The 14,038-nt window shown below is 54.3% G+C and overlaps 1 protein-coding gene across 8 annotated transcripts in view; it reads right to left on the bottom strand.

The window, feature by feature from the left end:
* TMPRSS13 (transmembrane serine protease 13) overlaps positions 1–14,038 on the bottom strand; it is a 34,568-nt gene that overhangs the window by 8,432 nt on the left and 12,098 nt on the right. For 6 of the 8 annotated variants that reach the window (XR_012132716.1, XR_012132717.1, XM_073239715.1 and 3 more), the window contains exons 4-12: positions 13,005–13,127; positions 11,520–11,649; positions 9,596–9,688; positions 8,590–8,633; positions 5,343–5,505; positions 4,340–4,512; positions 1,642–1,740; positions 392–534; positions 93–245 (exon numbers count right to left, since the gene is read on the bottom strand). Coding sequence is in view for 6 of the 8 variants with exons in the window: in XM_073239715.1 (XP_073095816.1) it covers positions 93–245; positions 392–534; positions 1,642–1,740; positions 4,340–4,512; positions 5,343–5,505; positions 8,590–8,633; positions 9,596–9,688; positions 11,520–11,649; positions 13,005–13,127 (1,121 nt within the window). In the remaining 2 variants the exon portion in view is untranslated. The other 2 variants (XM_073239717.1, XM_073239718.1) reach the window with 2 other exon arrangements.

Below are 14,038 nucleotides of genomic sequence, written 5' to 3'. Positions count from 1 at the left end.
CCAAGACCCTGCGGAAGGCCTGGGCCCTCTCCCAGGCACCCCACCTCGGTGCCCCCGGCCTGCTCGGTCCCATGCCCACACTGGGCTCTCACCTCCATCTTGCTGTAAATCCAGGGCAGGAGTTCTGCCACTTTGGTGTACACCCCAGGCTTGTTTCTCTGGCCACAGCCCGTGCCCCAGCTGGTGACCCCAGCCAGGTACCAGCGGTTGTTCTGCTCGCAGACCAGGGGCCCCCCACTGTCCCCCTACAGGCCAAAGCAGGCACATTAGTGGGGCGGGAGAGGTGGCCCTTAAGCAGGAATCGGTGGCACCTGATTCTCCCTCTAATCCCAATACCCCAGCCTTCTGCCACTGCCCTGGGGTCCCCAACCCCCACTGAGAAGCAGCTCACCTGGCAGGAGTCTCTGCCCCCCCGGAGATCTCCAGCACACATCATCCGCGGGGTGAGGTAACTGTCATAGACCAAGTAGTCATTGCACTTCCTGAAGTCGATGAGGCTGACCTGCACCTCCCGGAGGAAGGGGGATGTCCTCTCTTCAGAGAGGCACAGTCCAGGAGAGAGGACAGGGAGGGAGTGAGGCTCTGGCCAGCTCTGTGGCCTTCCAGCTGTCCGCCCCGAGACCCAGACTCACAGCCTCCCGGGAGTGGAGAGCACTATTCCCGTGGGTGGCCTCCCGGGCACACACACCCTTGTGCCAGGCACCACTCCCTATGTGTGATGGAGACATACATGTACACAGACAAACCACAGCCTATCGACCCTCCGACATGTTGCACCATGCTCCTCTGTGACCAAAGCTCCATCAAGTACATCGTTTCATTTGTATTCAGTGACTTTGTCCTGAAGAGGTGTAATTAACCCACTCGCAGAGGGAGAAACTGAAGTGACTTGCCCACAGTCACACAGTTAGTCGGCTATGCAGCCAAGGTCAGAGCAAGGCTGCTCCCAGGCCAGCCACCGCACCACCACACTGAGCTGACGCCTGCAGGGGGCCTGATAGCAGCTAGGCCAGCCGGGGGCACGCGCTCCTGCTGAACATGAACAACCCTCCAAGACCAGCATGGGGCCAGGCCGCTCTGCGACGGTGAAGAAGTGAGGCCAAGTGAGCCCCCTTCAGCACCTTATTTAAGCACGGATGAAAACAGGGTAGGGCACTGTGCAAACCACAGGAACACCAGCCGTCGCCTCCGCTCGGCCAGCATGAGTGACTGCTGCTGCTTCACCAGCAACGGCTTTAGATTCAGTCCTTTCTTAACCCCTAGATGAGGTTGTGGAGACCCCCAATCATAGGATTGCCTGCTTTCTGAAAGCATCCAAACTGGAGAAATGCTCCACCTCTGAGCCCCCCAGACCACCCAACTCCCATAAGTCCTGTCTAACACCCTCTTATCGAGATGCTCCATAGTTCTCCGTGTGTGTGTACCCCTCAGTGCAGTGAACACCAGCTTGTTCAACGGCAGGGGTTTTCCAGGTGGTGTTGGCTGGAGGGCACTGCCACACAGGCTGCCTCGACACCTACACAGGTGAATCTACACACACATTCACCCCCAGGCCCAGGAATCTATACACCCAAACCCTCATCTCCATGCACCCCCCCGCCCACACACGCAGACCCACGGTCTAGCATCTCTGCCCCTCACCGTCTGCCTCGTTGGTCTTGCCAAAGCCTGTGATCCAGCAGGTCTCATTGAGGTTGAAGGTCTGTCCGTGCATGGGGAGGCAGGCAGGGTGGACGTGCGCTGCAACAAGACTTTAAGACATCAATGAAGGGACAAGCTGGAGGTTCCGATTGGTGGGTGGGTAGGAGAGACAAGAATTTCAATGTCATAGGTCTGCCCTCCTTGATCCCAGAGTGATTCTGAATCTTTCAGGGCCTTGAACTGACCAGGCCAGGAACTTAAGCACTTTATCTGGACCCTCCGTCATTCACGTTGCTGCTAGAGTCCCCAGATTTCAGAGGGTGCCACCAAAGCAGATGCATATGCCACAGAAGCTCCCCTGTGCCAAGCTGATAGTGTGGCTGCAGGCCTCTCCCATGCTTGCTGGCCTCCATGCCAGTCTTCATCAAAGAAAGGAGAGAAGCAGGCTAATCCCAGGTACTATTGCCCTGCTGCCTCAGTGGGCTGGGGAGGGCACCTCCTGTCTGGCCACCACTGGAGACTCTCCCTCCAGGGTGAGACAACCTCCCCAAGTGGGAAGAGCACGTCCCTAGAGGCACAGACCATGAAACCCTACTCACTTGTGGCAATACTCAGAAACATTGGAAGGTGCTGTTGTATGTCACTTCATAAGCTCTCTCTGAGGGCTGGTGTCCCCAGATGGACCAGGGCATTCACCACCCTAGTCCAATTTGCAAGAGGAAAACATTAGTTGATGGAATGTTTGCAGTGTTCTCAATTGTTTGTTACACTGACTGCAGCTTCCTGCACCTGGAGTAGTGCCTGGCACATAGAAGGTACTCAGCAAATACAGGAGGGAGGGGAGGGGGAGAGAGGCGGGGGAGAAAGGAGGAAGGAAAGAAGGGAGGGAAGGAGACAGGGAGAAACAGAGGGAGAGAGAATGCATATTAAATTTTTCTCCTATCAATTAAGCTTTGATGTCTAATGTATTTGTCTGCTAGAAAGTAAACAAAATAAGAAAGGAAGGGATGGCACCAGCTATTAACATAAAATGCAAAACATGATTTCTTAAAATAGTTTGTGCTCATTTTTGAGACCCAGAATCTTAAAACATGTAACACTATTACATGTTCCACTCATTTGGGGGCCTGCATGACTGAGTTTTCACAGATAGCACTGTGGCTTCAAAGTCCTTGGCCAGACAAACGAGTTAAAGAAGATCTGCTCTGATTTCTAAACCAAAAACCAGGGCACATGATCCGACCACAGGACCACATAAATCTGAGCCTGTGATTCTCAGACTAGAGGTATGCTTCCTGCACTGGGCCTCTCAGAATCTGGAGAGGGGCTGCCATAGTCTGAAAAAGCATATACAACATTATAATAACTTTCATCTGTTTTACAAATTATGTAATTTGACTTGGAATTCCAAATAATATTAAGGGGGGTTTGGGTGGGTGGGTGAGATCTGGATGCCTAGCAAATGGCGTCTGGGTTTTACGAAGCTGGGAAGGTCTGTTCTGTCCTGAAAACTGACTGCCCCCTTTCATGTGTGCATGAGGGGGAGGGCGGGGGTGTCTCCGGCTGGTGGGCGTGGCTCCAGCTGGTGGGCGTGGCTCCGGGCCGGCCCCTCCCAACCGAGCCCGGCCTGTTTCCTCCACCTCACACCACTCAGGTGAGCTAACTGCTCTGATTCAGGACCTTTCTCCCTAACGACTGTGCCAGGAAAGGCGAGCTCACAGGCTCAGGGCGCGAGAAAGGCTGGACCCACCAAGGCGCCCTCCAAGGCTTCCGGAAATCCGGGTCTGCTCCCTCAGGGAAGCCTCCCTCGCCTGCCAAGACTGATCAGGTGCCCAGTCTGTGCCACCACGACTCCACCTGCTGCCCCCAACATCGCATCGCTGGTCTCTACTGGCTGGCTGTGTGTGTCCCCGTTTTGTTCTGTTTGCAGTGACAGCTGCAGAGCTGGCGGCAGAGCGGACACACAGTAAGTATTCCGTAAATGAACCCGTCAGTGAATGAACGAATGGATGAAGCCTTCTTTGATCTGCTCCTGAAAACTTCAGCAGTGCCTCCTTCCGTCCTGGGCTGCAACCTCCGGGCCTGAGTTGGCTGTGTGCTCGGTAGGGTCTCAGCTGTGGAGTCAGCAGTTTGCCAGCAAAGAGCCATGTGGGAGGAACACTGCTTGGGAGCTGGGCCGACCTGGCGCCGGTCCTGGAGCTGCCACTTACCACTTCATGACCTGGGTAACTATCTCTCTCTAAAGCTCCATCTCCTCAAATGTAAAATGAAGCTAATAACAGTACCTGCTCCACAGGACTGGTCGTGAGGAGTACATGAAATCATGGAAGTGAATGCCTGCCACAGTGTCTGGCTCCCGTTGGGCGCTCTGTACATACCAGTGAGGCAGTTCCATTTATTTATATTGATTAAGACCAGCATCCAAGCCTTGGTGTGTCACCAGTTGGCAATGCGAGATGGTATCATTCAGGGCAAACTTATTTCCAGCCCCTGGGCCTCCATCTCCCCAATTATAAAATAGAGGTGTTCTATTAAATGGACCCTAAGAGTCTGATTTCCACCAGGCTGAAGCTTGGGGACCCTGAGGTGGGTCAACAGGACCCTAAGATGGGTTGACGGATGCTGGCAAGGGCAGGGCTGGCCAGCCGCGAGGGCCGCCAGGATGAGCTGGGTGGGGGACAGGGGTTGCTTCACTCACCAGATAAGGCCAGGGGCTTGGAGAGCCGCATGAGGGCGATGTCGTAGTCATCCTCGTCGTCAGTATAGTTGCCGTTGATGATGATCTGGGAGATGGAGGTCGCCTCCGGCAGCTGGTGCAAGTTGTTGGTGCCTGCATATACCTTCCAGCCCTCCAAGATCTTCTCCCGGGTCCTGCAAGAGCCACGAGAGCCCCCTGGCCATGTGTGCCACACACAGATGCTGCGGCTGGGGGCACCAGCGTGCAGGCGGGAGGATGGACACCATGACCACTGCAGGGAGCCCCCTATCTTTGCCCAGGGCTCTAAAACAATCCTCTACCTCCAAAAAGCCATTCTGAAATGGCCGCTCTGCACCTTATGATAATAACGAGGGGACGAGTGAGATCTGTGTGAGTATTCACTGCTCCGTCTCCTCTGCACACCACCAAGAATCAAATAAGGAGGGCAGGCCACATCTCAGTAGTAGTATCCTCAGCAGAAACAGAGCTGCAGACAGGACAGGGCTACCCACTGAAGACTCATTGCTGGAGAAGCTGAGGCCTCGTCTCTAGAGCCCTTTTCTGTCCACCAGCTCAAAGGGACAAGCCTGGCTGGTGACCCTCAGGAGCTGACTGCACTGCCTCCCCATGGCCCCTGTCCCTCCATGCCTGGGACAGCATTCCTGATTTCTCAGTTCCTCTTCTCTAAGTTCCAGTCACAGCAGAACCCAAAGCCTCTTTATGCCATCCTGTTCCTCAGGGGCAGACCCCCAAACCCTTCTTCCTGCCGCCTCAACCTCCCGGGGCACCATCAGCAGTATTTTCTCATTCTGGGCATCCATCAGAACAAATACCCCCAACTCACTCTCCCAGGGCCAAATACCAACTGCAGACCATGACGCTGGCCACACCAGTGTGCCCAGGCCAGGCCCACAGGCGGAGCCCTCCTCCTTGGAAAGAGATGTCCCTCTGCCATCGGCCCTGCACAGTGAGCCCTGGAGGGGTGGCCCCCTCAGGCACTTACACAAAGAAGCAGTGGGCAGCAGTGAGCACCCACTGGGCGGCGATCAGCGTGCCCCCGCAGATGTGGGTGGTGCCGTAGTGCAGACTGACTTGCCAGGGCCACGTGTTCTCTGGGGCCAGCACCCCTCCCACGATCCGCCCGGTCGCGGCCCTCAGTCCGCAGTCTGGGGAGGAGCAGAAGAGACGAGCTATTGCTGGGAGCCATGCTACTCAAGCTGTGTAGCAAAACACGGACTGGAAGAAGACCCCCACAAATCAGGGGTCTTCGCAGTTGGCTCCCTCTATTACCCACCTTGATTTTGTTATTTTCCATTATACTATTGGCTTTGTTTTTACTTGCATTGTTGCCAAAGACTAAGCTAACTTTTGCTAAGCAGCACAGAAAAGATGAGAACATAAACTTCCCAAAAGCTTTTCAGGACAGCGCTCCTGAAGAATAGAACATGCAGGGGCCAAATGGTGATCTTAGCATAAAGTACTGAAACCTGCTGTTAGTTAGTCAAACATTGACCACCCCATTTCCACTGAGAATGCCCCCCTTGTTTATGCTAGTGAAACTAGTGATAGTTTTCTAGAAATCAAGTTATGAAAGAATATTGAATAGAATAACCCTGTTGACACTTAATCATCTCATGTTTTCTTTCCTCTACTACTTCTATAGTTTGTTTTTCTTCTTTCCTAATCACAGCCCTTTACTAGAATTTGTGCCTCATACGTGAAATTACCAAGCACCATGATTTTCCAGGAAGTAAAGATACCTCAAAACAAGTGCTGGGCATAGAAGCCATGGAGCATAAATCTGCAAAGAAGTGAAAAACTAACCTTTTCAAAGAATATTACTTCTCTCTCACCAGCTTTACATCTCCCTGTCTGGCCCCGTAAGCTGGCTGGTTAGCCAGAGACGGGTAAGATTCCTCAAGGGAGGAACAACCTAAGACAGGCACAGTTGCAGGGGGGCCATCAGGTGAGAAAAAGGGGGCCGACAGAGGTGAGGCTCAGAACCTCACCCCCCCAGTTTTGAGAGAAATCTTCTACACCTGTGGATGTTTTGTTGCCCTTGTTCAGCTTAGATTAAGACCTAGTCTGTTGGCACAAACCTGATCATCTACACCTGCCTTCTTACAGTTCTAAATCATGCTTTCTATATCTTGCATTTACCTACTACATTAACATTTTATTAGATTCACATAGAAAATATAAAAATCAAATGAATAATCATACATTATATTTGACATGATTGTTTATAGTTTAAAGTTTGTAGTTAAAACAGAAACAGTTTCTCTGATATGAATGCCCTTGCATTGTTCACCATGTAAGAACTTGTTTAGTCCCTGCAGTAGTGGAGCCATGGAGAGCTGTGCAGCATATGTCAAAGAGATTTTGGTATCCACACAGAAGAGAGATATGTAGATAAGAAAGGGAAATTTAGTTTGCTGCCTACTGTGCCCTATAAAGGGGTATAAAGTAAAGATATGAGTTTATGATTTTAGATTGATTATAAATTTATTAAAGCCTCTAAGAAAATTTTTGTGGGAAAGAATCCTAGCTAACTGTGGCACTAGGTGACCTGTATTTCACCCTGAGCTGATAGACTCCACAGTCGCTGCTACATACTGCATGCTCCTACGGTCACATGCACTTCTTAGAAACTGTGTTGCATAGAAACGTAAAACACAATAGAGTACATGTTAATGAGAAAAGTTTTAGTCAAAGAACAGAAAAACAATCACCTGTCTAACGCTTGACCAACCATAAATAGATTAGAAAGTAAAAGAAAGAAAAAAGCTTGCCTATACTTATTAACCAACTGTGTATTCTAGTTAATCATCAAAATAATAAAAAATAATCATATCCTTGTGCAAAATAGTATAAATAAAGCTGTCATCAGCACTTTGTCGAGAGATCACCTCCATCTGACTCCGAGTCCTGTCTCTCCATGCGCCGACTCCATCCTGCACCTTCGGGCATCCCACCCCTAGGCTGGAGCTGGACTCCCGCAAGCTATGAACTCAGCCTTCTTCAGGGCTGCCATTCTGCTCCCCGGGGTTACAGGCAGGCCCAGGCAGCCCCAGCCTGAGGGCACCTGCCCGCACCTTGACGCAGCTTTGCTCACTTAGTCTGATGCAACACAGCTGTTCCTACCAAGGCCGAGCTCCCACCTGGTGGGTGAGCTTTCTGGGATCATCTAGTGGGAAGTTTGATCCCAGGCAGAGCCCATTCATTCATTCTTTCATTAATTCAACAAGTGCTTACTGAGTGCCTGATGCCTTGGGCACTGGGTCAGGCATCAAGGTCCTGACAGTGATACCACAGCTGCCACCTGGAGCTCAGGAAAGCAGACCAAGTCTAAATGACCTTGAATTGACAGGCATGTGATGGGGATCTCTGTTATTTCAAAACAAAGGAGACATAAACATCCCATGACATGTGTGTGGGTTTGTGCCCCATGGCTCCCCAGTGGGCCATTTAGTGCTGTCGGGAACCCTGCTCCCTAAGGGAACACTTCCCATGTTCTGGAGTGAGTCATCCCCCTGAAACACGGACATGGAGGGCAGCCCTTGGAGTTTGTTCAGACCTGTGTGCTTTTTCCTGAGAAGGAGGAGAGAGTGGAGAGCCAGTGGGGTCTGAGGGGTGGGCACCTCGCCTGTGGCACTGTGCCAGCCCGCCCAGAGGGGCAGCCCTGCCTGTCGTCACTGAGAGCACAGTGCTCGGGGACCTGTGAACAGCTTGGGCTTGGGGTCAGACCTGAGGTCAAAGGCCAGCTCCTCACCTACTAGCAGTCTGACATCAAGCCAAGCAAGCACTTCAGTATCTTTTCAGTAAGTGGACAATAGTGACACCTGCCTTGTGATAATTAAATCATGTTTATAAAGAGATAGGCACAGTGCCTTGTGTGTAGATGTGCTCAGTAAATGTTGGCTCTGATTTAGTTCCGCGTCTATTAATGTGGAGGCTTTCAGCTGGCCCAGACTCGCTCTCCCAGTGCTCTGGCCCCTGTCCAGAACCCAGGAGACTTGAATGGAGCTTTCTGGGTATGAGCAAGGCTGCTGGGCTGAGCAGAGTCTGGAAAAGCGGAAATGCTACCCTGAGACTCTCCCAGTGCCTTATAGGGACTCTGGCCCTGAAGCAGGCCTGCTGGTTAAGCCCCACTTCCTGGCTGGTTGCCTCCCCCAGAGGGGTCCCACCCCACAGCCCCCTGATTCCCACCCCACACAGGCCACAATCCAGGAGGAAGAGTATCTTCTTACGGGAACACTGAAGAGAGACATACCGCTGGGAAGGGCATTCAGACCTGTACAGGACACAGAAAATGGGACAAGGGCACATTAGCTACCTCCTCCTGGAAGCCTTTCCTGATTGACTCCTGCTGAGTTCCTATCCCATCCCCTTTGCCTAAGAAGATGGAGATTCCCTCCCTCCCAGTAGGATGGACCCTTCTAGTGCTTTCTCCAGGAATGGTGATGGCTCAGTGCAAACCATGCCCACCCTTCTCCCCACCCTCCAGTTTTCCTGTGATTGCACACATTGACTGCATCCGCATTCTTTGAACTCATGACTTCATTGTCTCAGCATCCTTCCACAGCTGAACAGGTGGCCTACCACTCCTCTGACAGCTCCCCACGCCCCGCCAACAAAGTAGCACGCAAACCACCTAGCCCAGAGCAGGCACCCAGATGCAGCTGATCCACTTCCTTTCCCTCCCCACCTCTTCTTCTCCCCTCTCCCCAAGGTGAACCCTGCTAGCTGGTCGGGCACCCCCAAGCTCCCCCTCAGTGGGGTTGGGACAAAGGCAGAGCTGCAGTGCAAAGATGACAGATGGCGAGGCCTAGGAGGAGCCATGCTTCCCAGATGGGCCTCGGGGCCCTGACCACGTGCACCTGGCTCTCCCCCTGCTGCTGCGCCCCCTCCCCACTCCCGGCCGCAGGGATGTTCACCCCTGCCCATCCCAAGCCTATGCTCTGTGGCAGCTTTCTGTCCAAACACCTGGCTGGTGGTTCCAAGCTTTATTCATTGTCTCTGACAACCACGTAAACTCTTGGCGGTACCCCTGACCTCGATGTATTCTCTGCAGGAAGCTTCAAGAGGAACCTTTAAGTCAGGAGATGGGTGGGAAATGAGGACTGTTTCTGAGATGCTCCTGACATTCACGACGGCCTCCTGGAGGCTGGGCCCCAGAGAGGCCGAAGGAGGGGGGCTCCCTGACTCAAGCAGCCCCTCGTTCCCCGGCCCACAGATAGAGCCACCCCGCCATACCTGTGGAGGCTTTCTTGGATGCTGGAGTTGTACTTGGAGATAGAGAAACTGCTGGCGAAACCGCTGTGGGCCACTTCGGTGGTCCTGTACGCACTGCAAGGGAGGAGAGGTGAAGAGTGAGCTCTGGAGGCGGGGCCCCCCCCCACCGGGCCCCCTCCGGCATCGGAGTCCCGGCCAGCCCTGCCGACAGAGGCCAGAGGCAGTTAAGGCAGGAGGCTCAGAGCCCACCCACATATCCCGCCCCTGCCCCCCACCAACCCTATGCACCAACCCAGTAGTTTCCAAAGTGGTCTGGGAGCATGAGTACCACCTGGGAATCTGTAAGAAATGCAAACTCTTGGGCTCTGCCCCAGACCTGCTGCATCAGGAGCCCCCTTTTTGTGTTTCAGCAGAATCCGGGTGGCTCTGATGCACTCTCTCGTTTGAAAAACACTGACTTATCCCTTTTCTGTCCAAACTGTGATCCATGGACCAGCAGCAGCAATATCACCCGGGACCTGCTGAGCCAGACTCTCTACTTGAAAGATCCCCATGTTACCGGTCTGCACATTAAAGTCTGAGAAACTTCTACTCGCTTGCTAGATCTCAGACCCCATGTGCGTGAGGATCACCTCGGGATGTTTGTTAGTCCCAAATCCTAAGCCCAGAGAGTCTGATTTGGGGGTGCATTGTAACAAGCACCCCAGGTGATTCTGATGCGGGCGATTCATGGACCACGATCTGCATGGCACTTCCGTGCACTTCTGGAACATGCAGCACCCTTGGTGAGCGTGCCTTTCCACATGGGGCTCCTCCGTTCTCTGCTCCCCTCCAGGCGCAGTCGGTGGCCTCTCCGCGGGCCCGCAGTGCTGCGCACAGGTCCTCTCTGCATCGCACTGCACTGTCGTTATCCATCTAAGCCTTTCTCACCCACACCATGGCAGAGGTTCGCCAACGGCAGGATCTTGGCCAGGTGCCACATAGTTTCTGGCGCATATTAAAAGCTAAGCGAATGTTCTTTGAATAAGTGCCACCATCTACGGTGGAAGCCCAAGGGAGGTTCAGTTTACATAAAGTCACATAGCTCAGTGACCAGAGGCGTGTGTCATCTTCCAACGACATCACCCAGATTCCCTTTCACAGGTCGAAGCTGAGGTCCAGGATGGCGGGGAGGGGGGGAAGGTGGGGACGGGACAGAGAACTGGTTCTAAGTCCTACCCACAAGCCCTGGTTTTGTGCAGAAATCCCACAGCGGCATCCTAGACCCTTCTCCCCACAATCTGACACACATTGGTGGACCCCAAAACCACTTGGTTTGAAAACTCAGACCAAGAGGGCGGATGAGACGCCTCTGTGACTGCACATCAGACACTCTTCCAAATGGAAGGTGATTGTTGAAACCCTACTTCCCGCTCCACCCAGCAGCAGCAGCAGCGGCTTTTTATTCAAAAACTTTGGAGCCAAAGATTCTTACGTCTCTGTCTGGCCACAGCCACCAACCACCTCTTTTCCTGCCTGATGCTTTCCAGCCCAAACCACAGCCGCTGCAGCTCCGAGCCCCACTGAAGGGTCTCCACAGCCTAAGCTTCTAGTTTCCAGATGTGAGCGGAAATCTGGACCTGCCCAATGCCTTCCCACTCACAGGGCTGCTGCCACTTGAATGTGACAGTGGGCATCAGGGTGCTTTGATGAACAGACCCGTACAGCAGTGGGGTCCTCTTGCAGATCTACAAGTAATGATTTTGGCCTCATGGCAACAGCCTGTCCCCAGACTTGGGCTCCCAGGGCCACTGTCCCTTTGAATAACTCAAGGGTGTCTTATGCCAGTGACCTCAGCCCTGGTCCCCAAGAGCATTTTTAACATGAGGCTCCCGTGATGAGCCTGAGATGCCCGTGCAAAGAGCCCTAGGCCTGCCTGCAGCCAGGACTCTGGGGACAGACTCACCTCTTGAAACCCAGCTGCCGGCAGGTGTTCTCTGAGTAGGAGCTGTTCCAGCTGTCGCTGCAAACAGGAAGCCACTGCTGGGAGGATCCAGAGTAGACGCTAAGCAGAGACTTGTCCCAGTCAAACCTCACTGCAGGGCAAGGAGAGATTAGGGCAGGTCCTCAGCTCTCAGGAAGCCCCAGGTTCTTGAGGAATGACCAGGTAAGGCTCGAGATGCTTCTGTCTGGAGGCTCCTCTCTGAGGCCTGGGACATGCCCAGGAGTTTGACCCAGTAGGTGATAATGACCAGCCAGTGCTCAGAAGCCCAAGATGCTCTGTAAGGGCAGAGCCAAGGGATGGGGCGGAGGCAGGGCATACAGCTCTCTGTGCAGCAGGACCCAGGGGGCCATTGCTGGGAGAAGGGGTGAGCACCGCCTGGAGCCATCACCCCCAAAAAGACAGAGACCTGCCCAAACAAGCCACTGACAAGGGGAGCGGGGCTGCGATCTGACGGAATGCTCACTGGGCAGGCTCTATCACAGAGGGACAGTCCTCGGCAAGGACACATGTTACCCATGCGTGGAATAAATAGGACCTGTGCCCAGACACCCACCAGGGCTGTACGTAGCCACTGAGGACCAGAGACCCTTCAAAGAGATCTTTGTGCCCATCAAGATCAGCTGTTTACAAGCTGACCCTCATGAAACCATAGGGGTGGCAAGTCAAAGGTCCCTTGCTGGGCAAAGAGGAGGGACAGGTGGGCAGGACTGTAGACTCCACACATACACCCACACAGAGCAGCGCTGCTTGGCTCAGTCTGATAGATGGGAGTCACTGGAGTTTATTTGAGAGCCACTAATCTTGTCCAATCCACTCATTTTACAAATAATGAAACTGAAGGCCAGAAAAGGTAAGTGACTAGCCGAAGTCACACAGCACTCAAAGGCCGGTTTCAAACACAGGTCTGCTGCAACTAGAACCCTGATCCTCCAGTTATCTGTCCATGGCCTCCCATTTGAGCTGCTATGCGATTTGCAGTCAGCAGAGCACACAGTCGTCACAGTACACAAGTGCATGCACACACCTGCCCAGCCCTCACCCCTGCCAGCTCTCACCACTGCCCAGCCCTCACCCGTGCACAACCCTCACCCCTGCACAGGCCTCGCCCCTGCCCAGCCCTCACCCCTGCGCAGCCCTCACCCCTGCCCAGCCCTTACCACAGCCCAGCCCTCACCCCTGCCCAGCCCTCACCCCTGCCCAGTCCTCACCCCAGCACAGCCCTCACCCCTGCACAACCCTCACCCCTGCACAGGCCTCACCCCTGCCCAGCCCTCACCGCTGCGCAGCCCTCACCCCTATCCAGCACTTACCACAGCCCAACCCTCACCCCTGCCCAGCCCTCACCACAGCCCAGCCCTCACCCCTGCCCAGCCCTCACCACAGCCCAGCCCTCACCCCTGCCCAGCCCTCATCCCTGCCCAGCCCTCACCCCTGCCCAGCCCTTACCACAGCCCAGCTCGTCGCTCTTCAGTTTACAGTCCACCACCCCGTCACAACGCACAGCGTGCCTGGGGCAGCTCTCCACCGGCTCCTTGTACTTGATCCCTGTATGGCCCCTCCAGAAATAGACTGGAAGAAATGGAACAGACAGCTGGGTCAGTGCCAGCCCCAGAGCCCTGAGACACTAAGAAGCCCCAGGTCCTGGGGGTTCTGAACCACCGACCTGCAATCCCTCTTGGCCTCTGGGGCTCTTGTCCCCCATCTGTAGGGAAAGAAAGGCTGCTCAGGAATGCTCCAGAAAGCTCCTGCAAGCAGGGCAGCACCAGGCAGTCTCAAGCAGCCATCCAGATGGGAGAAAGTGAGAGAGGATGCTGTGGGAGTGGGCACTACTTTGGGGCTCCCGTGCCCCCAGGCTGGCCCAGGTGGTGGCCAGAGAAAGCACCTCCTCCAGCATCCCAGGGCCCCCTTCTCAGAGCCCCGCTGGTGCCCCTTCATCTCGGTGCTCTGTGGGCCTTAGCAGGGAAACTTCTTTCTGCTGTCAAGCACTCGCTAGAACTGCACGTCCTGTCCTCACAGGCTGTCCTTCCAGCCTCAGCAGCTCCTGGATTTTCTTCTTCTTCCCTCTCCCCTGGACAAGGGATGTCCCCTATGCTCAGCTCTTGCCGAATTCTTGGCTTTATGCTTTAAATGTGTCCCCACTCAAAGAGCAGCTCCGGATGGCTGCGTCCCAAATGCACAAGCTGTACAGACCAGATGTGAAGACCAGCGCTGTGCCTCCTGCTGCCCAGAACGCCAATCCCTCTCCCAGCTGGGACTGTCACCCCCCTGCCTGGAGACACCTCCCCGTGGATGCCCAACAAACCCAGGTTCTAAACCCCACCCTCCTCTCCTCCTCAGCCCTGGCCCCCCACTTCTTCTGCTGGCCCTACCGTGCTCTCGGTCACCAAAGGTGAAGGTCACCCAGGGGTGTCTGCTCCCCAGGTCTAGACGCCAGTCCCGCCTGGTCTCCTGGACTTGCTCCTCCTGTCTGTGCCCTGGTC

Source organism: Manis javanica, chromosome 6, assembly GCF_040802235.1.
Source record: "Manis javanica isolate MJ-LG chromosome 6, MJ_LKY, whole genome shotgun sequence".
Classification (NCBI taxonomy): domain Eukaryota; kingdom Metazoa; phylum Chordata; class Mammalia; order Pholidota; family Manidae; genus Manis; species Manis javanica.
Note: the sequence above shows the minus strand (reverse complement) of the source record. Positions and strands in the feature narration are given on the sequence as shown.